Source organism: Streptopelia decaocto, assembly GCF_964273445.1.
Source record: "Streptopelia decaocto genome assembly, chromosome: 1".
Lineage (NCBI taxonomy): Eukaryota > Metazoa > Chordata > Aves > Columbiformes > Columbidae > Streptopelia > Streptopelia decaocto.
Genome location: NC_138663.1, coordinates 14,825,650 through 14,851,022, shown reverse-complemented (window position 1 = coordinate 14,851,022; position 25,373 = coordinate 14,825,650). Strand labels below are relative to the sequence as shown.

General features: G+C 44.7%; 1 protein-coding gene across 1 annotated transcript in view; it reads right to left on the bottom strand.

Moving 5' to 3' along the window:
* Positions 1-888: 888 nt before the first annotated feature.
* LHFPL3 (LHFPL tetraspan subfamily member 3) overlaps positions 889-25,373 on the bottom strand; it is a gene marked incomplete at its 5' end in the record, with an annotated part of 243,615 nt that continues 219,130 nt past the window's right edge. Inside the window, one exon of the mRNA XM_082062601.1 lies at positions 889-951. Within this exon, the coding sequence (XP_081918727.1) occupies positions 896-951 (56 nt within the window). The 3' untranslated portion in view covers positions 889-895. The remainder of the gene's footprint in view (positions 952-25,373) is intronic.

Genomic DNA, 25,373 nt, shown 5'->3' with positions numbered 1-25,373 from the left:
CACTGAACAGATGATGTTGTTTTTTTAGACACCCTTTTCCAAGAAGAAACATAAAAATGGCTGAAGGATCCAGTCAGAACAATTTTACCAGGTTGCTGTGTATGGAGTATCTGTGTGTAACATATAGCTGTACAGACCTTCACCATCAGCAACTCATGTACTGTCATTCACAATAAAAAACAGTGCATTGCCAGACCTAAAACTACACTCCTTGCACACTTAATGTGCCCAGTGACTGCCCTGCTGGCCAGGTCCTGATCTTCCCTGCCACTTCTTGTAGTTCTATAATCCAATTTATTCTTGCATTGTTTCCTTTTTCTGTTGCTATATGTCGAGACTGACACACAGCAGGAGGAGAAGTCTGTCAGTTCAGAGGCTGGTTGTAGACAGTGTGCTATGGAGGGAAAAGAGCAACACGGCAGGGGAACATTATTTTCTCAGTTGTTTTATTTCTCCAGACAGAACATTTTTGAAGCTGTTATGACAGTAAGCAAAAATCTCCAGAGAAAATTGTGGTTGTCAAGACAAATTAATTAAAAAAAAAAAAAAGGATGAAGAAGGATGAAGAATTAAGTCTGATCACCTTCTGTCAAAGTATGAAAGGAGAGATATATTGGGAAATTAAGTCTGGAGCCCAGGATGCATCAAGACAGTATACCCATTTGTTGTCTTGACTTCTTCAAGTCCCTTTTCTCTTTCAGGTAGAAATTTTGATAGAGGTGAGGAGATTTTTTGGGAGGAGAGAGAAGATGGAAGGTGAGCTTGGAGATGGATCTCACATAACATCAGCTCTCTCAGAGTCAGGCGTTGGGTGTGCGGCTCCGGGCGGTCCTTGGAGAGGGACAGGGCGCTCCTGGGGTGACTCGCTTCATCTCGAGGTGGTTCCCAGGGCGGATCAGTGCCGTTGGCTCCTGTGTGACTGCAGACTTGGATGAGACTGAAGGCCTAAGTCTGACATGGACAAAGTGAGGTGTGTGAATCCTGGAATTATAATTATCCTGCACAGAGTGATTAACAGCATGCATGGAGACACAAAGGGAGAAGCTCCTGCCCACACATAGTAGATAATCCTCAGCCTGAAATGGCCATTTATTAGGCAGTTGTGGATTAGTTGCTTGTAACAGGCTGTCAAATATCTTGTCTGAGCACAGCTTGAGGACAGGTATTTTCAGTCCTGTTAGGGTGTGTGCAGCTGTGTACCAGGACAGCTTTCATGGGAGAGCAAATGGCTTTGCAGAAGGTGGGTCCAAGATTTCACCCCCAGCCCAGGAGGGCTCAGTGAGATAAGCTTAACAGCCTAGGGGCTGGTCTGGGTGTAGGGATCCAAGGAGCAGGCCAGACTGGTGGGAAGGCAGGAGCCAAGCTACGTATGGCAGTCAGCTGTGCTGCTCTTGTCAGTGAGACCTTCCCTGGGGTAGCAGGTGAATTTTGACTGCAAATCCTGAGAAACAGGGATAGAGCAGCTTAAAGAAGGCACCTCATCGGAACCTGATGGTTTTCTTATTTACAAAGCATCCTCCTTCAACTACACCTAAATATAACCCAGCAGCAGTGACAGGATCTGAAACCCCGAATATGGACGGGCTCCAAGCTTCCCTGCCACCCTGCCTGATCCCTGGGTTGAGCAGCTTTCCTCTGGTTTGAGTGCAGCTCCAAGAACACAACATACGCGTATGTGTTGGTGAGAAAGACAGGAGGAAAGCGACAGGCAGAGGGAAGAGAGACCTATCCAAGGATGGAGCAAGTCCTAGCTGTCATCCCTGTCATCTACCGGCACCAGTCTAGGCTGGTGGGAACAGGGCTCCCTTGGGTGATGGCTCTGCCACCCACTCCTGGCTACCAACGGCTTTTGGGTCTCACAGCTTTACAGCGTTGTGCTGGCACTGTGGTACCTCCCGAGCAGGCACGATCACCCCTCTCCTGCCATCACACACAGCACAGTGTGCCCTGAACAAGGGAGGAGGTTGTGTGTCCGCTTGAGGTGGGTACCGAAACACTGAGATGTAGTGATCAGACCCCGCTGAACACTGGGCAGCGTTTTCCTCTGCTTCAATATTTGCTCTGTGCCTGTTGAGAAAAGGAGGATTTTTATCATAATGAACAAACACAGCAAAAAGCCTCCTATTCTTTCTCATAAATAGTTTTCTTTTACTGTGGAGCATCACAGAGATGCTCCTTCCTCTGGTGGTTCTTTTCCAGAAGGCTCATCAATTTGTCTTTTGTACTTGGTGATGTTTCTGGTGAGTTTGGGATGGGAGTCACGTCTCAAGACAGGTTTGCTGGCATGGGAGATCTAGTATGTTGTTGGAAGGACTGGAGAGAGGCTGAAATGCCTTCATCAATAACCTCTTTCACGTGAAGTAGCTTCCTGCTCTGCAGAGTTGTAGGCTCGAGTGAAGCAAAATCAGTTATTTGTTGTTCATCAATTTTTATTTCCTCTGTGTGGTTTGCTGCAGTCTTTCTTTACCCAGATGGTCAAATAAATTGCTGTCACTAAACAGGAGTCCCTGAACAGTGATTCCTAAACTCTTCCTGTTCCTTAACTATTTAATAAGAAAATATTTTACTTTCTTTATATTCTGCACATTTGCTGGAGTTGTTTTTCAGTTTCTGTCCTGGAACCCAGAGGATCCATTGGTATTTTTGTTTGCTGTGCCAGTCTTCAAGCCACGTGCTCAGACTACTCAGAAAGCTCTGCATCATCTTTATTTAAAAACTGTTATGAACTTCGATCTGTCCTTGTTTACTGAGTGTCCTTCTGAGGATGCAGCCGTGTCAGTGAAGGTACCTTGATAAGGTCCTGGGCAGATGAGCCAGAAAATGTTTGGATTGTCATCATATACTCTTTATTTTTTTTTTTTCTTTTCTTCATTTTATTAATAACAGTTTATATCTAGCTTTATTAGCTTTATATCTTCCAGGTGTTTTCTTGTCCTGGGTAATGTTAGAAGTTGACGCTGGTGCATCTTTGGTCTGGGAAAGCAAATCATATTGACATTGACACAAAGCTCTACTTGTCCATGCTTGGCCACCAGGAAGGGCAGGAGGCAGCGCCCAGGGCCAGTGTGGGCTGGGAGGCTCTGAGAAGCCCCAGCTCGAGAAGACCCAGTCTCCGATTCAAGCGATGCTGAGGCGTCAGGTTGGTTTGAGCCTGCATTCCTCTGCAGCAGGGAGAGAGTAGGAGTTTGGCCCTGGGAGAAAGCCAAGATATTGAAGCAGATTCTTGAAGGTGCCAGCCAGGATCTCTGCGTAAGGAAACTACCATGGGGCTTTTTTTACTGGTGTGAAAGACACGGGGCTCTGCTCTTTTTTAACAGACTGTGTTTCTCCAATTGATTTCCTGATTCGTATAATGAGTTTTTCCTCCTAACAGAAAGAAGCAAGGCTGTGATGGTTCTTTGGCTTTTCTGGCATGTTAAAATGATGTTTTTGTGAATGAAATTTCCTTATTTTTAATAGTAACATAATACTTAAAACTTCTATATAAGGTTCATTTTAAGAGTCTCAGAAAACAGTGAAATTATTAATGCTGGTGAATCTTAAATGCTGCAGAATAATAATAAAAAAATTAAACTTTCTTTTCTTTGTGTGAAATGAATTTCTCTGTTTTTCAGCCAGCACCAAAGCTGTGTGACCTGGGAGCACAGCACACATCCCACCTGCTCCTCTGCCATGCAAAAACACATCTAGGGTTTTCCAAAAGTTTTCTGAACTTTCTCTATGTAGGGACTTATGCTGGTGCGAACAGAAAATTTGATGGGTGTGTTGGGCTGTGGCTGCTGGGGCTCGCTGTGGGTGGGAAGGGTCCTGCAGTTGGAGGGCTTCAGCTGGAGAACCCCTGGGGCAGGGGCTCCCCAAGGCAAGGCTGTGGGTCCTTCACCAAAGCACAAACTCCTCTAGGAGTGGTTTGCTGCTGTAATGTTGTGTCTCAATCGAAACCTGCTAATGAGCTGCGAACATTGATCCCATTTCTGTCTCAGAGACAGTTCCAGGTGCCAAGCTATATGTTTATGGGAAACAGAAAGATAAGGACCTGAGAAGCTTTAGTCCAAGGTTTCAAAACTGCGGCTTAATGGTTAGCTTGCCTGAGCACAGGAACAGTTATTACCTGGCTATATGCTCTCTAGGCAAATAGGAAATATTTGGGATCTTGCCTAAAGCTCACAATCATTTCCAAAGCCATGAGATAACAGGTAAAATTACTGAAAATATCTCTATAGGGTTAGGTGATATTCAGCGAGAACAGAAGTTGGATATGGGAGATGGCAAAGCCAGGGTCTAAGAAGAGGGCAAGGTTTTTGTGACCACCATTCATCATGGAAATCTATCTGATGTGCAGCAAGGAGTGTGTTGAATGCTCATGGTCCTGAAGGCATTGTTTCAATCAACTTCCCTTTCCAGCTGCCCTGCAGGATCGCTGCAAAACCGATTTACACAGGCTTTGGACAATATATTAATATAAGGATTTATTATTACTATTAATTTATATTATTCCCTTAAACATTTTTATGAGTTGCTGTAGGAGTGTGAAATGCACTCATGCAAAGGAGGAGATTCCTTCCCCGAAGAGCTTTCAGCACAGAAAGCAGACTGTGATTGGCAGTGCGGAGAAAATACCCTTCACAGAGAAGGAAGGGGAGGGCTGTGTTAGGAAGCTGCCAAATGAAAAGCATGCAGGAAGGCAGGCTGGTTTGCAATAGCCCTGAATGATGGGTGTGGTACAGGGTCCTGACCATCCTCCTTCTCCTCTGGTTTGGAGTAGGAAGGTTAACAACCTGGAGTACCCAGTCAGCCCTGCAGTTTTAGGCATACAAGTCTTATCAACTGCTGCACATATGCAATGGCGAGGACAATGGAAAGAGCATCATTCCCAGTGTTGCCTTACTCCCTTCTGTGGGAGATGATCACTGGAGGGAAGCCGTGTTTTCTAGCCCTGTCCTTGAGGCCTGTCTACATGAAGGCATGAATACAGAAACCTTAACCATATGAACTTCACTTGTAACCTGTGGTATCTCTTGCAGTAGTGAGTAGACCATGAGTGGTCTGAAGGGCAGGTCTTTCTACAAGCTCCCGCTCTGCAGTGGAGCCTTCTCTAACACTCGAATGCATCATCCATATGGTGCTGTAAATATCCCACATTATTCCCTCTGGAAGGATCACACTTCATACAGTGCAAGATTGACTCCAGGGCTTAGGTGCCCTGGTGGCTTCTTTCCTCCTTCCCTACACCTGATTCACACACACATGTGGACAATTTGCCATTAGTTCGGCCATTCCCATCAATGACTGTAAAGCAATTCTTGTGTAAATGCCATCTTTCTACATAAGGATGCCATTGCCACAGCAAGAGACAGCAGGATGGTCTCAAGAATCAGCCAGCCTGGCAGAAAACACTAATGGGGAAGGGAAAAAACCCCACCCTACCATCTCAGACCAAAACCCAATTTCACCATGATTCCTCAAAACTCACTCACCCCTTCCTCAGAGACAGTAATAGTTCAGAACAATCCAACAGATAAAGACACTGATATAGATTTGCTCAGAAATTAAGCTCATCTGTAAAAAGGGGGGTAACTTAGACAAAGAGAGAAGGAGCCTGGTCTGCACAAGCCACAACTGCTCCTTCCAGTGCATTTATCTGCCTGCTATGGAATAGCTGATATTTGTCAGCTGCCTCTCCTGGACAGTCTTTGTGTCCCCATCACCTTTGGGAGGCTGTGATATGGCAACAGAATATTCTGTTTCTCACAGTAAATAAAAATATTTCAAAGATTTCAGGTTGGATCTTGATTGTAACCATTATAAACAAGTGTGTGCTGTTTTCTCCCCACAGCCTCTCTGGGCACAAGCCACATTTACGGGACAAGTATGAGGATGAAGTCAATCTCACCTCAGCCATCTTGAAGTGAGGTATCTTGTCTACACCACATGTTCAGGTAACAGTATGGGAAGTACAGAGATGAGAGCCTCCAGAAGACAATTCAGCCCCACCTCAGCCACCTTTCCCCGCTCTTTCTCCAGGCTCTGACAAGCTGTCAACAGACACCACGCAGAGTATTACCTGTGCTTCACTCAGGACCCAAAGAAATGACAAGTGCAAATGACATTGTAAGAGCAATAATGTCAGGACTCCTGCGAATATGAGTTGAATTTTCTCACAGCAATAAGGAACAATTTCCAGAGAGGAACCCAGTGTAACAGCCATCAAAGTACAGCTTAATGAGCAGTTTCAGTATCTTTAACCACAAGCCTGTTGCATCCCCAGCATCACTCCCCAAGGAGCTGTGCAGTAATGCCTGGTGCTCCACCTACAGCTTTAAGTGGGGGGGTTAATGCACTGTCCTGCTGTGTAGCTCTAGCAAAGCTATAATTAAGGTTTCCACCCTTCTACCGCCAAAGAAGTGATTTTCGTCCATCCTTCCCACTCATTTTCCTCCACCAGGGTATGGCCTTGCAGCCAGCACTGTGGGCTAGGTCAGTGGTGGGAGCATGGGAGACCCTGTGTGTGCCCTCAGTGCTGGGCCACTTGGGGACTGCTGCTGGCCATGCTGGGGCTACTGGGGCTCAGGGTTGTGCCAACAGCCCCTCACCTCCAACAGACCCCAACGGTGATGACTTTTCAGTGCAGGTGCCACCTGCACTTAGTATCCAGCACCAACTGAGACACCTCTTCGGTGTTAAATAATAATGATGGATTTCTGCTCTGGAGTGATAGCTGTGTTGTGCGGCTGGGTTAATGTATGTCAGCTGTCATCGTCCTTGTCAGTTGCTGCTGTCAGTGAGCAGCAGATAAGTAAATCTGTGATGATGAATATCCCGGAGAGAGCAGGGATTAAATATTTCATTGCTTCAGACACTGAAACATCTCCTCATTTGGAATCCTTTTCTAGCGGTCACATTGTCTCATCAACCCAGCCCTGGGGAAGGGCAAAGTTAGCCTGGGTTTCTGAGATCACGGGACAGGGGATCGCCGGCAGCAAAGTCCTGATAGCTGGGGTGAGCCAAGCTCCTTCTTCAGTCCTGGTGAATTTAAAAATAAGCAGAAACTCATGGAAAAATATAAAAATCTCCTTTCTTTTCTGAAATGCCTGACAGGGCATCTGTGCAGAGCTACAGCACTTGGTGTTTGCTGTGCTGGCTGTCTACCGTTGACTGGGGACAGGTGGCCTAGCAACCATCTTGGGCTGTCCCTGGGACACGCTGCTGAGCCCCCAGTGCCATGGACTGAGCACCCGCCGCAGCGCTTTACTCACTCCATGTGGGCAACACTATGGAAAGCATCAGCTGTGGTTGTAGTTAGGTAACGGTGGCTGGCTCATGGTGGTCCCAAAGTGGTGGGTCACCAAACCCTGGAGATGAGCTTGGTGGTCATTCCTGCAGCCCCCACAGCACTGTGTGTCCCTCCTCTTTTGTCTCCAAGGTGTTTCGGAAAACCCATTACTAGAAAAGTCTCAGATTATAAATTGCTTGGAGACAGGAAAATATGCAGTTATTCAGATTTCTTTACTCTCCCTGGCTTTCCTGGTATTGCCCATAGGAACTTTATATTGAAGGGATTTTCAGTGCAAAATACCAATTTATTGAGACTGAAGTTTTCTCAGGTGCTTCTATTTTTTATCACATCAAAACAGTTATTGTAGAGGGATGTGGAAAATGAAAGAAAATGCTGTGATAAACAAGGTCTTGGCTACTTTGTAAACTGGCTCTTTTCCACTACCTACCTACAGAACCAAATAAAAATGAAAACGTCTCCTTTTTTGTTCCATACCAGAAGAGAAAAAAGACCCATCCTGTCAACACTGCTCATGAAATGAAGCCCTTGTTTTCCAGAAAGCCTTAATGAGCCGCAAACCTTGGCAAACCAGGGAGACGTGCAGTCACGAGCTTCTGAAAAGTCTGGTTTCTTTCCTATTTACCTCACATTCCCTGAGAGCTAGGAATTTTCTTTGCAATTATGAGCGAAAGAAGGTGGGTTTTTTTTGAAAGCTGAGATTCAAGCGCAACGTGATTCAAGTTGAAACTTGGGAAAAGAAATAACACGAGCATGCATGACATTTCTAAACCTGTAGGTAACTGCCCAGACATTTCGTCTTCATCCTTCCCTCCTCTTTATATAATCTAATCTCCTTCCTTTGTTGTGTTTTTTACCTGGACAACAGACAAACAGTGTTTTCCAGATGGGTGTATTCATTTACAGGTCTGTGGTTCTACTGACTCTGGTACCTGAGGACTCAGCAGTGGGACCCCAGCAGAGAAAAAGTGTTGAAGCTTTGCAGGTGGATCTTGCTGCTTCCCTGTTATGTAAAGTGCCAAAATCAGTATTCATCTGCACATTGCTTAGTGGCAGCAATAGCTGCATTTCCTTCAGGCCCAGGGAATGGAATTTGCTCTGTAATAAGAGACCAATGTGTTTTAATTGCTTGTTGTAGAAAATTACCTGTTAAATTTGTCTGAAAGTATGACGCCAGCAAAAGTTTCTTTTCTGTTTTGCTTCCTTCTATTCTAGAACTGTCAAATTACTTCAACATCTAAGGATAAAACATGACAGATGACTCAAAGATGTGGCAGGTCATAAAATATTGATTCTTCACGTTACCTGCTAATGAAACACATGTCACTGTGGGTAAATCTTAATTGAGATTCCTGACTTCTGATTGTTAGAACCCCATTTAGGTTACAGTCTGGAATTATGAGGTAATGGTTTTGGTCTTGGGAAATACTAAAGCCTGTAAATAAGGAATCAGTTTCACTTTTCTTAAACTAGTGCTTTCCATCTAGACTCCCAGCCATGTTTTCTATTGCAATCTACATCAACTGGAAACCCTTTTGGACCTTCCTGGTCCTTTTTGAGTCAGTGGAGCCAACTCAGTGCCTAAATTCATGTGATAATGTGAAGCACTGTGTATCTATCAAGGAATTCCCACTGGGATTTTTTTTTTTCCAAGATAAGAACCTTCTCTTGATTATGTACTAAATAAATCATATTTACTGGATTATTTTCAGGATTTTGGAATTTCGCTGGCTAAGCTTTTGATTTTTAGGCTTTTCAGGTAATTTTCAACTAGCAAAGGCTCAGCCCAGGCTTTCTTGTCTGGTCCTTCATGAAAACAGGGCCTTTTTTGGCAAATGAAGGCAGCATTTGTTGGCTAGAGCTCCGTGTGTAGGATCTTTTGGCAGCAAGAAGGAGATTTTTCCCTACTTGAACCTACCTTTCAAGCAGAATGCTGGAAAATAATGTGAAAAATTAAATTTGTAATCTCTGTTTAACAGGGTTTGTGTCTTATACAAATTTGGGGCCCAGAAAACAACGCAGTGCTTCTGCAGTGAAATGTCAGCAGCTGCCGGTCTCCTGACTTGAGTCTGTATGAGAAGAACCATGTCACATCTTCACTCCTAAAGCATTTACCCGTCCGTGACTGAAAACCTCTCCCAGGAAAGTTAACATCATCCCTCCTGAAACGAGTGTGGTGAGCACCCTTTCTAACAGCATAACTGTATGCTTTGCATACAAAATCATCCAAGGCAAGAAGAGCCCCAGTGCAAAAAGACCATCAGACGTTCAGCCCTGAGAGCAGGAGGTCTTGGACTCTGCCATGGTCTTTGCTGCTGTTGAGGGGAGATCCCTGCTCTACAGAACTCCCATGCCCAGGAAACCCACCAGCCCACAGGTGCCGAGCTGGGGTCCTGCTCTAGGTGGGCTGAATGTTGTGGAGGAGCAGAGGGGCATTAGGACATTTTATTGGAAGCTGAAGTCCTCTGTATGGCTTGGGAGGGATGGGGAAGCTCGTCCATGATGCACCACAAAACTATTCCCAGGGCAGCTTGGAAGTTTATCTGTTTTCGACTTATATAAGCCAGTCTACTAAAAGACTTGAACCATCCCTGCAAGTCTTGTCTCTGGTATTCATCATTGAGGCTACAATATGAAGACACTATTTAGATAAACTGTTACGAAAATAAATTCAAAACTTTTTGGAATGTGGAACTTTTAGAATGTGATCAGTAGTTCACTGTCCAGCTGACTACATTTATTACAGTTTCATGGGAATCTGTCTTAAGTCTGATATTGTTAAAATATGCTCATTAACCACTTGAATAATTGAATAGAAGATATCCTCTTCCATTTGCAGGCCACAGGAGTCCAGGAGGGGCTGCAAGTGTGTTGTAGGACAGAATGAGTATTCAGCATTTATAACGAATTAGATAAATGGCCTGAAAAAAAACAGGACAGAATTCAATAGCAATATGTGCATGGACAGAAGGAGTTGTACAAAATTTAAGTTAGGAATGAGTGGTCTGCATGAGTCCATGAGGCCCTTCTGCTGTGAAAAATGACAAATGTTTCCTAACCAGGATGTGTAGGCAGGAATATTATCTGCAAGATGTGTGAAATGACTCTACCAGGCTACTCAGAAGACCTTGGCTGCATGGTTGGCTTTTTGGCACCAGACTGCGAGAGAGCAGTGAACCTACTGGGGAAAGACAAGAGCAGAGCAACAAGAGTGATCAGCAGCCTTGGAAATCTTAATGTAAGAAAAAAAATGGGCAATTGAGCTGTTTAGCCTAGAGGAAAGGAGACTTATCAGACATAACACTCTTAACTATGAAATAAGCTGGTGCAAAAAGGAAGGGAACAAAACATTCTCTCTAAGGAGGTGGCAAGTAATGGGCTTAAAGTGCAGCCAGGGATATTTCACTCAGACATTAGGAAAAGCCTGTTGGCCAGCGGAGCAGCTGCTGAGAGAGGAGGAGCAGGAGGTGGCAATGCTGGGGGAACCCATGGTGATCTCTCCAACAAAGTGTCCCCACTCCCTGCAGCCCGGTGTGGCTGGAGGCACATTAAAAACCCATATTGCATCTGACAGGGAAGAGGGGAAAAGAAAAAGGCACTGTCTCCACCCTGCACCCATTGTCCCTGTAAGAGGTACAACAGCACCTGGACTGCAGAGGCTATTTGTAAGCCAGGGCTCAGGTGACAAGTGGTGACTTGCTGTTTGCAGTTTCCCCAGCTGGAGGGACTAACTTCCACAGGGACATCATGCTTTCTCTGCAGATGACTTACACAGAGGGCATTTCCACTGATGAGGGAAAGAAAGATTCCCCAGCCCTTATGTCTGTGCCAACTCTACTGTCTATTTTTAACAGCAGGCTGCCATTAGCATTTGTTTACTAAAAATAAACATATTTCAAATGCAATTCATTACACAGCACATTAGGATGAATGCAATTTCTGCTTCACTCAAGAAATATTTTTAAGAGATAAATTGGTTCATGCAAATATCCGTGTCTTGCACTCAGTGCACGCGGTACTAGCGGAGACAGTGCTCTGATTTCTGTCAATTGATGGGATAGATCACAAAATTCAGGAAGCTGTTGAGGAGCTAAGTGCAACATCCTATTTTAACTTAATCAAAAACATGACCACAATTATGTAAGAGAAAAATAAAAAAAAGAGATGGGGGGGTGTTAGAAACAGTTCTCCCTTACAGCTGCAGCACAGCAGAATTGTAACGTGGGCAGACATGGGCTTTGGGGAGGGGATTTTCTTTATCATATTGATCATAATGGCTTCCTGATACCTAAACATCACTGCTGTTTGCTCACAGAACAGGGAAATATTACAAGGCTTAATTTTGAATGAGAAAATATCAGTGTGTAAGGATTTTGGGTGGGTTTAGATGAGCTGCTGAGCCAGGAGCCTGATGGTGATCTCCAGTGAACCTGTTCTTCATGAGCCGCCCAGTCTCCTTTTGAGTTTTTGAAAAAATACTTTTAGCTTCCAAAATGTTTTGTGGAATTAAAGTATTTCAAGCAGAAATTGCTAGTTTTGGTGACACTTTTAGCAGAAGAATTTCTAGGGCATGGAGGGAATTACTGCTCTGAACCAAGGATGAACTGAACCTGAGCCTTGCATACGCACTGTGAGAGTCCCTCTCTCCTTCCCGTTATAATTCAGAACAAACCCGACATACCCTAAGTAAATAACAAGCCATAAAAAGATAAAATCGACACAGAGGCTTCAGGATACTTGGGGGAAAAGCAAAGCTTTCCTTTCCAGACAGTACTGATGAGCAGGATGCAGCAGGTCCTGCAAAACCAGGATGGTGTGGTTTTACCCACTAGGGGGGAGTGCTGTACCTAAAGTTCCCAGCTCACTCACAGCAGTAGTGGTGATTTCAAAATAAGTAGCATTACTAAGAAAACGAATTAATGTTACTTGTAATATAATTCAAATCAAATCTAAAATTGGTATATGCAAAAAACTGTTATTAAATGTTCAAAAATGAAAAAAAATAATAACTTATCAGGTTTAGGATCCTCCATTAAATAATATTTGGAAGTTACCAGACTTTATTTAAAAAAAAGAGTAAAATCTACTATTTCATCTGAAAAATACGGAGTATTTTCTATATTGTTCTGCAATGCACAGATGAAATACTTTACATTAAAACACAGTCTCTTTAACCTCAGAAACTGTATCTATAAAATGCTCCTGATGATTCATAACAATTTGTGTTAAAGCTGCAAAAGCCAACACCTTGCTGTCCCAAAAGAGTTTGGTGGCAGAATCCTTAGCTAATTGCAAACACCTGAAGCAAAATGCAGAGGAGGTAAGAGCCCAGGTGTGTGTCCCATCTTGGACATGCTGCTGGAGGAATGCTACAGCTGGTGGGACAAAGAAGGCTCTGAACTTGAGGGGAAAGAAATCTCTGATTTCTTCTCATGGCATCTTTTCTATACAGTTTTGGCACTTTAGCAGTTGCTTGCTGCCCATTTCCCCAGAAACATCCACTGAAGTAGCACAAGTAACTCCTCTACTCTGCTCTAGTGGGACCCCATCTGCAGTGCTGAGTCCAGCTGTGAAGCCCTCAGCATGGCAAAGACATGGACTTGTTGGAGAGTGGCCATGGGAGGCCACTAAGATAATCAGAGGGATGGAACACCTGTTCTAGGTGGACAGGTGGGGGAATTGAGGTTGTTCAGCCTTGAGGAGGCTCTGGAAAGACCTTATTGTGGCCTTTCAACACTTAAAGGGGCCTATAAGAAAGATGGGGGCAGACTTTTTAGAAGGGTGTGTTGGGACAGGACAAGGGGTGATGGTTTTAAACTTCAAGAGAGGAGATGCAGTCTTGACATGTGGAAGAAATTTTTTACAATGAGGGCACCGAGACACTTCCCCAGGTTGCCCAGAGAGGTGGTAGATGCCCCATCCCTGGAGACATTCAAGGCCAGGCTGGACGTGGCTCTGAGCAACCTGATCTGGTTGAAGATGTCCCTACCCATTGCAGGGGAGTTGGACTACATGACCTTTGGAGGTCCCTTCCAACCCAAACTATTCTATGATTCTGAGTTAAAGAACGTCTGCAGTTATTGAAGTTTTAGATTCCAGGTGTGGGCAATGTGTTAGCCCTGATGGCCATTGACAAGGGAGGTGCTTTTGGGGTGGGTGGTCCCAAGACTTGGGTTTGAAGCTGGTTGCTCCTGCAACTAGGCTTTATTTTACAGAGCTTTATTTGCATCAGCTCTTACTGACTGACTAAGACAGCATTAGTGGGGGATGCTCCCCTCCCACTGTGATGTAGCTGTAGGTGGGGAGTGCTGCAACGCGTCCCCTGTCGCAGTGGTGTTCCCGGGGGACACACCTATTTGTACCCTGCTCACCACTGCATATCTCTGGCAACTCCAACCCGTTGTTACTTACTGGTCTTTTACTGCAAATCCTTCAATGAAAATTCAGATTTTCCATCTCACAGAATCACAGAATGTCAGGGATTGGAAGGGACCTCGAAAGATCGTCCAGTCCAATCCCCCTGCCGGAGCAGGAACACCCAGATGAGGTTACACAGGAATGTGTCCAGGCGGGTTTGAATGTCTCCAGAGTAGGAGACTCCACAACCCCCCTGGGCAGCCTGTTCCAGTGTTCTGATACCCTTACTGAGAAGAAGTTTCTTCTCAAATTTAAGTGGAACCTCTTGTGTTCCAGTTTGAACCCATTACCCCTTGTCCTGTCATTGGTTGTCACTGAGAAGAGCCTGGCTCCATCCTCGTGACACTCACCCTTTATATATTTGTAAACATTAATAAGGTTACCCCTCAATCTCCTCCAAGCTAAAGAGACCCAGCTCCCTCAGCCTTTCCTCATAAGGGAGATGCTCCACTCCCTTAATAATCTGTCAATTCCATGCTGTTATCTTGTCTCAGTGTCACAGACTCAGAAAACTGTTGAGGTTGGCAGGGACCCCTGGAGTATCTCATTCTACCCCGCTGCTCAGACGAGGTTCAGCTACAGCAGGCTGCTCAAGGCCATGCCCAGTCAGGTATCTCCAAGAATGGAGACTCCACCACCTTCCTGGGCAGCCTGCTCCAGTGCTTGACCATCCTCACTGCAAAAAAAAAAAAAATTCTTATGTTGAAATGGAATTTCCTGCATGCCAGTTTGTGCCTGTTGTGTCTTATGCTGTCCCCAGGCACCACCAAGAGGAGTTTGGTTCTGTCTTCTTTACTGGCTCCCCATCAGGTATTTATACACACACATAAGGTCCCTCTTGAGCTTTCTCTATTCCAGGTTGAGCAAGCCCAGCTCTCTCAGACTTTCCTTACAGGAGAGATGCTGCAATCCTTTCATCATCTCAGTGGCCCTTCACTGGACTCTCTCCAGTATGTCCATATTTCTCCTGTACTGAGGAGCCCAACAAATGACACAACACTCCAGGTGTGGCCTCACCAGTGCTGAGCAGAGGATCCTGTGAACCTATTTTGCCACAAGGACACGTTGCTGGCTCATGGTCAGCTTGGTGTCCATTAGAACCCCAGGTCCTTCCCTACCAAGCCGCTTTCCAGGTAGGTGGCCCCCAGCATATACTGGGTTGTTCCTCCTCAAGTGCAGGACTTGGGGTTTTCCTGTGTTGACCCACATGAGGTTCCTGTTCACCCATTTCTTGATCCTGTTGAAGTCCCTCTGGATAGCAGCACAACCCTCTGGTGCATCGGCCACTTCTCCCAGCTTTTTATCTGCCCCATCATCCAGCTGGACTTCATGCCACTGATCTCAGACCTTTAAGCCTGGCACTTAAGCCAGTTTTCAATCCATCTCACTTATCTAGCCCACACTTCATCAGCTTGTCTGTGAAGTTGTTACAGCAAACACTGTCAAAAGCCCTGCTGAAGTCAAGATAAATGATGACTACTGCTTTCCCCTTGACCACTGAGGTAGCCATGTCGAAGTCCATGCTGACTACTTCCAATCACCTTCTTGTCCTTTGTGTTTGGAAATGGTTTCCAGGATTATTTGCTCCATCACCTCCCTAGGGACTGAGGTGACACTGCCATGTATATTGCTCCCTACATCCTTCCTCTTGCCGACAGAAGTGACATTGAATGTCTTGTCTATGCTATGCCCAAACTGACTGAAATTTTTAATGACTTTTTTTGATTCAGCCACTCAATAGGAAAATAATTTCCATGCTCATCTACGGGAAAGGCAGTCTTTTCAGGTGCCCTCTCAAAAGAGGGTTTTCCTTTGCCACTCCCTCTGCCCCCCAACTCTTCTTTTCCTGCTGTCCTCTTTTCAGGGGGGTGACCAGGACACCGGCCCAGGGCAGGTGGATCACTGGGGTGTTTCCTCACTCACTGGGTTGACTCTGGACGACTGAGCCTCTGCCACAAGCCTGTTTGGCTGCTGAGAGCAGCTCAGAGGACGGGGTGGGAAGTGTGAAGACCGTTTATTGAAGCTGCCTCTCTCACACCTCTCCTAATCGATTCTCAACCCTGAAGAAACTCCTATGGGCCCAACCGAATGCCAGAGTGCTTCTGTCAGAAACCCCTCCTTCCTCCCTTTTCCCCTTTATTTCCACTGGTGACAGGCACTTTTGTCCCATTATTAAGGTTTTCTCTTCCTATACCCATCACAAGTTTCAGTCTCCTCTGTCCTCTTCTGCTTTTCATTCTTTTCTTTTTTTATTCCAAGAAGAGAAAAGGAGGGAGCGCTGACATCCCAATTATTTACATGTAAATATTTTCTCAACTTTTGTCCTGATTTAGCAAATTTTGGTGTCCTGCGGGAGCAGGCAACAGAGTCCCTTCTATTCCCATCAGGCATCCTTGCAGCTCCATTCCTGGCTAGCAAAGCAGTTTACAAGACCAAAGAAAAAATGCCATTCTTTTATCCTGCTCCAAAACTTGTTTCATAATTATGTGCTCTATTCTAAAATGTATATGCAGCCTTAATCCTCCTAATACGTAGGGTTTAATATGTATAAAAAGCCTGCTATGTACATCATCTCAGCATAGAATTTCAATTGCTAGAAAGGCTGAGAATGAATTAAAAAGGAAGCACTGTGCATGGCAATGAGCTCATTTTGACAGGCTGAATTAATTTTAAATAATAAGGAAGTAATTTCCATCTCACTAAATGCCTGCATTTTTCTGCAAAAATAAAACAGTGTAGTCAGAAAGATACTCTTGAGAAATGTCTCTCATAGACAGAAGTAAACCAGATAGCAATTTAAAAAGTAAATAAGTCACAATTATTATAGTAAAAGGTAGTATTAAGTATTAATGCACTTCAAGCCCAGCTACTTTGATTGAGATATGCTTTATCTCATTAGCTTTATAATCAGAAAAATATAATCCTCTGAAGATACATAGATTTAGGCACAGACAAATACCTCCACCAGTTGTAAGGATGCAGTCACAACTGCCTGATGCCAAGGAAAAGACCATGAGAAAAAAAGGGCATGTGAAGATGTAAAGGAGATCCTTGCACCACAACTGCCCCCCACCATGCCAAAACTTAGAGGCTTGAAAAGAAAATGTTCTCTGGATGGTCATGTGGGGATCATGGCTTTCTTTTGTTGAACCATGACCAGAAGAAGCGATGCTGTTTCCTGTGAGAATCAGGACATTCTAATAGTCATCAGGGACTGAAAGGGTGATGTTCAGCTCACTCCTCTGGAAGGGAGGATTCACTCCTGTACCCCAGGCCAGCCAGGACAGTGGGAACACAACAGGGCACATGGCACTGCAGTGATGAGGGTTTGCACCAGAGCGCCTGGGTCCAGCCTCAGCACTGTGGTTTATTTAACAAACTGTGCACAGGTAGACCCTGGTAGATCCATGACCAGTGCTCCCATGCCCTGGGTAGGGCTGTAACCACCAGACACCCTCCACATTTTCCTTGAACACTGAATTATTTTCTGCATAACATCAGCAGGGAGATCTAGGTCATGGGTGTCTGTGTTTATGTGCGTTCCCCTCTCCTTTAGCGTAGCCTCTGGGCTGGTGTCTGGACAGAAACCCCCCTTTTTATTGAACAGCATGGTGGTTTGAATGTCTACCCAGGAGCTGGGAGATCCTGGTTTAGCTCTAATCCTTGCACTAGCTGCTTGACTGCAAAGTCTTCTATAAAATGCAGCTTTCTTTGTCCTGTAAGTGAAACTGGGAGAAAGGGAATAAAAAAGCAAGATCAAGGATGACATTGTAGCCTGGTGATGGGGGCACTAAGCTGTTGAAGAGGTGATCTGACTTCCACTCTCTGCTCCCATTAATATTTAATAGTCATTAAATTAAAAGTCAGGGATGTGTAGGATTAACTACAGGTCAGCATCCTCATACTTATATCTGAATGAATGAGGTAGTGTTAGTATGGATGGAAATAAGCTATTAGCAATGAGCACAGCCAGTATGTCAGTAACAGGCATAAATTTAAATGATTTAAATTCTGTCCCTGAGAAACCAAACCAATGAAATGGCTACTCCAGCACAGAGACCTGCACAAACCCTGCACCACTGCTGAAACCTCCTCCAGCACAGAGCCTCACTGAGATCTGAAACTGTCTGGCAAAAATCAGCCCTTTCTCTCTGTGGATTTGCAAAAGGGACTTGTGAGAGACTGACACCACTGATCACTGAGAAAACAGCCGTAAACTGCTTTTCATGCGCTCAAAAGGATGCTTTTCATGCACTTTGAAGGATGCTGTAACTGAGCCACCTGCATTGCCAGGAGGGGAGGTGAGTGCCTTGCACAGGAGGGCATCAGCCTCCCACCCCACCAAGATGTCAGGAACATATTTAGTTTGCAGAGTTCGAGTGGCCGATGGCCACAGCTGCAGCAGTGTCCTCCAGCTCCTCTCCAGCCCAGCCTGGACACTGAGGCACGAAGAGCTGCAGCCCAACTTCTCGCTGCAGTTCCTATTTGGGGTGCAACTTGGGAACATCACTGACTGCGGCTGTTAGTGCAAGATTTCCTCGCCCTTTCCGTGCTTGTTAAAATGGAAAGCAGTCTAATGCCAAGCAACCTTTTCATGTCTGGAGGAACCACATGTGAAGACTCCGCTGGACTGGTTGTCCCCTCGTTCCTCAGCAGAGATAGATGGGCATGTTTGCCATCCTCCCTTGCGCAGGGGGGACTTCCCACCAGCCGCGCGGTTTCCCTGTGCTGATGAGCAGAGAGGAGGAGGGCGGTCCTCCATGGAGGGATGCCTGCTGGATTTGACCAGACAGCTCAGATCTCAAGCAGCTTCTTTCCCACAGTTGCTAAGAAACCAAAGCAGTCAGCTTCCAAAACAACTGTTTAGTACATGGTTTTCTCCCCATTTGTCTCATTCTGGATAACAACGCTTTAAGCCTCTCAGGGCTTTCCCTGTACTCCTTGTGGTGAAGAGGTGGGCAAGCACAATGCCAGGGAGTAGAGTTTGTCTTTGGTGTTTTTTCCAGGAGGGCTCCAGTTGCACAGGGTGCTTCTGTATGTGGTCATCAGGAGTTCCCTCCACTAAACTGTCTGTGGGAGTCTCAGAGACACTTATTTATGGGTGTTATTCAAGGGCTATTTCAGCTACTCCTTCCAGCCACTGTCAGCACACCTACCTGAGTCATCAGCAGCTCCAGACATGACTTTGATGAAACCTGTTGTCCAGCTCCTACCTTACATCACTGATTCAAATGACAGCCCTCAGTTCAACCCTTTGCAGGCCTGGCTCTGGCTAGCATCTCGCCCATGGCCATCGGCGGGGTGCCTGGGAGGAGGGACAGTGATGCTGCAGCATTTTGGGTCTCCTTGCTGGAGTACCATCTGGGAAAGGACCATATGGGCATCCCCACAGCTGAGAGCTGGACAGCCAGGGAGCCACTGGAGAACAAAACACCACGTGAAGTTATACCTGCCAGGAACATCACCCCGGAGATAACTCCCACGCACATTTAGCTGCAATAACAGAAAGGAATGAGAAAATGGACTTGGGCAAATGGCAGGGAGCTGATCCCTCGTCAAGGCAAAGGTAGGTTTCCAGATCCACTTTGTGTAGTAGGAGGACAAAGCATTTGCCTCTGGTTGAATGGGACTGGCTGATAAAGGCTGATAAAGGCTGATAAAACCCCTGGAGTATAACCTTCCCTGCGTAAATGACTCTGGAAACTTTGCTTCTTTATTTCTCTGTCATGTAAGGATTTTTCAAAGTTCAGCTGCATGTCCACAATTAATAATAGATCCAACTCAGCAGAGACTGTAGTGTCTTGGAAATGTCACCCATCAAGATACACAAATGAAGCTAAAACAACTTCAAAATATTAACTGTTCTGTGTGTTTGATAATGGTGATGTTCTGACTGTGAGGGCTGGATTGCCGTTTCCAGCACAATGCCTGTAAATTCTGCTGGTTCCCCGGTGGGCTCGGGTTGTTTTTATTAAGTGGTTATGTGTTGTGCTTCCCTCATGTGAAACCTCTGGTTTTCTGATGGAGCTGTGTCTCTGATAGAAAGTTACAATCTTTTTTTCCTGCAGCCTTGGTGGAAACTGGTTGTATCAGCTCATATATTTTGTAACTCTGGCAAATGAATCTGTTAGTAAACCAGGGATCTCTACTGCATGAGAAAGAAGTGACATAGTGCTGGGAGCAAGAGTGACCTGGGCTGAGCTTTTGAACTAGGGGTGCTCTGCTGAGCCAGCACACCTGGGAGCTTCTGCTCTGTGATGGGGTGGCCTGATGAGGAGTAAGTGTAATGATATAAATACTCCAATGAGGCAAATACAGGGTTGGTGGGAGCGGAAGGGTACATGAAGAGTGAGGTCCCTGGCATCCAGAGGAGCCAGGGTGGCCATGCTCCCCAGGGAACAGACAGGTGAGAAAACACATTTCTCCCCTTTTATGTGTAAGGTCAGACCAGAGGTCTGCTCAGTCCATACCTTTTTTCTGGCAGTGGTCAGCAGTGGACAGGGCAGAGCAGACGGACAGGGAAAGTCATAGGGATGTTTCCCTAAAATATTGTGCTATCCTACAACAATTTGTGGTGTGGAGACTTTGGGAGCCCCGACGGCATCATTACATGTAAGGGCCTTGCAAGTCTTTCTTCCACTAATATATCCAGCTGTTTTATGAACCCTTTCAGCACATGTGGTCTCAGAGGGGGAACTATGAGCAAGTGAGGTCCAGGTCACACAGGACATTGCTGTCTGCCTGGCCTGAACCCACAGTCCAAAGCACTGTGTCAACCACTAAACCTCTTCCCTTCCTGAGGGTGAATCAGCACTGAGCTCACTTCAAACTCCCTGGCAGCCAACAGTCACCCAGTCAGGCACTGATTTTTCAAGCGGTGTGCACATCTTCAGATTTAAAAGGAAAAAAAGGGCTGGTCCCTCAACCCCAACAGCATGGCTTACAGGGATCCTGTGTGTGCCCCATGCTAAAGCTGAGAGGGAGACTTTCTGCACATCATGGAAACTGTTTGCTGCACTTTCTGGTATTATCATTGATGGTGAGGAAAAACAGGAGCTTGAGAATTTCTGATTAACTGGGTAAAGGGCCAAGTTATCTAATTGGGTTCCTTCAGGCAGCTGCAATCCTTAGCAAGAAACATGACTGTATTATTCTACAATGGCACAGTGTTTAGCATATCCTGCCAAAGGAATATATGGTCCATGTTTTTTTATTCCTCTGAGCAAAAATTTATTTTTTTTTCAAGATGTTTCTGTCAGACAATGTTTAAAAACATATTTGTCTGACTGTTTTACTGTTCCTGAAAAGAGGCTGGAGTAAGACTTCAGGATGCTCTAATTAGAAAAGCAGCCCCTATCTGAACAGGCAGTAAGAGGAGACTGTCACACTCTGCACATCACCAGGATGAAGTGTGTTCAGCCAACTTGGATGATTTTTTCTGTCAAATATTCTACCTGGGAAGTGACATCGACTATTTACTACGCTAACACGAATCCCCAGGCCAGCACTGGCAAGTTGCTACCTGGTTCTTAGGCTTTTCAAGGGAGTTTGAGTGCAACCTGTGCTTTTTTTTCATGTGGGCAGTCTGTAAATACTGCCTGTTGCCTCTCACACAACATGCTCATCAAGGGTTATGTGAAGGAGGCAGTTTCTGTAGGACTCTGTAAACTTTACCACTGTCAGTGCCAGAGCTGCCTTTAAAGCTGCTGAAAAGCTCTGTGCTTTTATAAGTCTCTGGACCAAGATCACAGAGAGACATTTATTATTAGGAACATGTAAACATCACATTAATTAAATTCTAAGCATGTGAATGGAGCATCAATATTTTATACATGCTATAATTAATTAGATGTAAAAAGTACAAGCAATGCAGTTACGTTACGGCTTGCACATATTTTGCAACATTATTGAAAACCTATTAAAAATGGTTTTATAATTTTTGCTGTAGGACATAATGTCCATCATGGCTGACACTGGCAAAATGGGATTAGCCCTTTCAAACCTTCTAATTTTGGATGTAATTTTTGTAGCATCTTTGTCTTTCAAAAAAAAAAAAAAAAGGCCCAAAAATCCAGGCTCTGAAAACTTAACCCTTTAAGTCTAAAGCAGGGCACCCAAAATCACCAGCCATCTTCAAGTACTTTGGGTCATAAGCTCAAATGAATGACTTTTATGCATGCTTTCTTAAATCATCAGTATAAAATAGCTGTACTGTTCTTTGTTTATTAACTTTGACAAGTAATTGAGATGTCTATTCTCCACTCTACAGTGATCTATTTAATCACAGCTCATTCTTGTTATTTATAAATCTTTGTGGCACATCTGATCTTTCTAATCCGTTATAAACATTGTCTTTACGGTGTCTGAAAATTCACTTATTAATCACAAAATACTTTAGAGGTGGCTGCTGTCAGGCAAATAATTTTTGTAAATCAGAGAGCTGAAAAAAGCTACTCAGGGAGGTTACAGTAGATACCTTTAAGCCTCATATCCAGCTCAAGCACCAGGTGCAAGGTAGAGGTGAATGAATGTCCTCTGGATGGTGGGTAGTATGCTAAACTCTGTTCAACAGAGTCTACTCAGACAGTATCTTGTGGTCACACTGGCATTGTCCTTTATTTTTTCCCCTGGGAAAGGAAAAATAATTCTGGACATGGACATCTTCAGACACTTTCCCTATCCCAATCTCACTCATAAGTGCCTTTTCACTTTCCAAAGTGATTTTTTCCTCAACATAATTTTAATATAATGCCAGGTCTTTTACAGGCATTTAAAATACTCCGCATTCCTAATAATTTAGAACAGAGGCAGGAAACACGCAGCAGCTGTGTCTCGCCACAAACAGGCATGAGCTGTATGTCACCTGCTGCAAAATCAAATGGCAGATGAAGGCTGACTCTGGTTTACTTTGAGGAAAAATAAAGCAAGGCTAACTTGGGCAGGAGCATGGCACTGATTTCTCCTCCAGCTGCCTGCACATACCTTGTCTCCATGGAGGGCTATAGAGCAAGAGAGCTGTTGCATGTGTCTCACTGAGGGCAATACCTCAGCACCAGAGGCAGGAGTAGGTGGGAGATGAAAGGATGTCTTGAATATATAGCGTAGACAAGCCTGATCTCATGAAAATGGCTCAAACCTATGGAAAACTGGAAGATTGGTATGGTCTGAGGGTCTCTGTGGTGACACTGTGGGAGGATGTTTTGTGTTGCAAGAGTCCTGAGATGGGAGAATAAGCCACCGTGAAAAGGAAGGGGAAAACATAGTCTGGAGGAAAGGAGAAGATAAGCATGAAAACCCATAGGAGTGGTTTTACGGAAACTTTCGAAAGGTTGAACCACGAACTTGACAAAGAGGATGAAGGTGAAGCAGTGAAGGGATTTAGTGTGGTTTGCTAGGGAATTGAAGCAAGAAATCGATTTTAGCTGTGACATTTTGAGGGAAGACAAGGTGAGCACCAAGGTGGCCAGAACAGAGAAGGTCATGGAGACTGAGGATGAAGCTATCAGGGTCTTACTGTGGGAACAAATAATAATGGGTATTTTTGTAGGACAATTTTGAGGGAATGCCAGCAGGTTTAAATGACAGCATCAGTCTGGAGAGAAGAGAGAAGATGGTGATAATGTTGAAAATAGCACTGAGGGTGTGCACGGCCTGGATGCAGAAGCTAATAGGTTTCCCCGCTACAATCAAATGGGGAGGTATATGAGGTAAGATAAAGGGGTCACCTCATCAACTGTAGAATGATCATTTCTTTCTGACACTGAGTCTAAAGGAAAAAAAAACCCAAAGCTTCTTTAGTAGATACCATGTTTAATCTCCATAGTTCCAAGTAGCTCTGATAGTGACTAAGCATACTTTCTTTCAGGACCCTGAATTAGCTATAGCTGTAGAGTTAAATGAAACCATCTGGCATTACTGTCCTGGAGAGTGGAGACTTCCCTACAGAAAAGGGAGGTATTTTGAAAAATGAAATACAAAAAGATGGACACTCCAGGGGAACGAAGGAAGTTTCCAGAAGTTGACATTGCTAAGGTGGAAGATTTGGGAAGAGTGTTGACAACAACTGCATCAAAACAGGTAAGGGAAGAAGAGCACAAAACAGGCTTCAGCAGTATGAAGGACAGAGAGAAGAGATGCAGGGAGAAGGCAAGGTTGTCTGAAAAGCTATACAACATCCTCATATTTAACCTGATGCAGCCCCCCATGTATGTGTACTCTTGTTCTGTTGGCTGGGCAGCATTTGAGGATTTTGGATATTTGCCCCAGAGGTTCAGCAGGTCGGAGGTGCACATGCACAGATCCACCCACTGTACGGCACTGGCTCACTTAGTCCAATGCGTATCGCACACTGATCCCATGAGTATGTGCCCGGGATGTGCCAGACTTGGAGGTCGCAGTGCCCATGAACTTGCCTGTATCCAGGAGAAACAAACCCTTTTTTTCTGCTGTCTTAACAAGCATCCCTTTCCCACACATCTGGGCAGTAGCAAATTCTACAGATGGAAGGGATTATGTGCTGGATATTGCATGTAGCATTGATGCATGTATGCATCTATGTACATCTAATCTCAACCAGGGACCATCTGACTCACTGATTATTTGGTGGTTGGATTTGTCATGTCCTTGAGTTAGGCATCTAAAGTCTGTCCTACAGGAATTACATGATATTCAGCCAGAGGTGAGCACAGTCCCCACACAGATACACTATTGATAGGGAGATGTAATGACTTAGATGAAATCATTACTTATCCTTCCAGTAAGATGTGTCCTGATTTAGTAACATATTCCATTTGTAGATCATATTGTCTCCGGTGAGTCTGCTTTACAACAGCAGTGCAAACAAATTAAACAAAATTTTGATATGCTTTTATCAAAGATTTGTCCCTAGTGTCCTTTGATTTACTTCTTGAGATCTCCTCTGGCACAATCTGGATGAAAGCAATATTTTCTCCCCCTCAAAGTTGATCTGGGCTCAAGTACCTCTGAGAATATATGAGCTCTGCTTTCAGAGCTGGCTTCAGACATTCTGGAGAATGACTGCCCTCCCCTTAATATATAACAGGCTGAAGATAGCTGTATGTCTTCATTTCAGTGAAATTGCTTTTTCCCTGCATTTTCTTGCCATCCAGATGGTGGTGCTCTGTATGTCCTGAGCCAATATCTCAGTGCATGTTCTTCTTGCCTTTAACCACCCTTCCCTCTCTAGTGAGGAGCAAAATTAATGACAGATCTCGTTTGCCAGCAGGGACAGATTCTTGCATTTTGCAATTTCTGTAATTGCATCACAGAGGTTAGAAATGGGAATAACTTATTAATTACCCTTTACACCACTCCAAGTCTGTTGAAGGTGGATCTCTACATCAGGAGGTATGGTTTCCAGCACACATTTTGGTATGAAACAGAAATCTGGAATGGGAAAAGAACTGGTTCCACAGGCACCAATTCAGAGTCTTTTTTTGTCTCTAGTGTTTCAGAGGATCATTTTCTGCTGAAAATGCTGTGATTAAGAAGATAAGCACTTGAGGTCATGTGGTGCTACCGTGACTGTCAATAGGACAAAGAGAGGGGAATATATCTTAAGAAATAAGAAAATACTCTCAAAGATGATCATGTTGAACAACTGGAAAATCCAAACCAGCCATTTATCAGGAAGACAGGTAAAGCA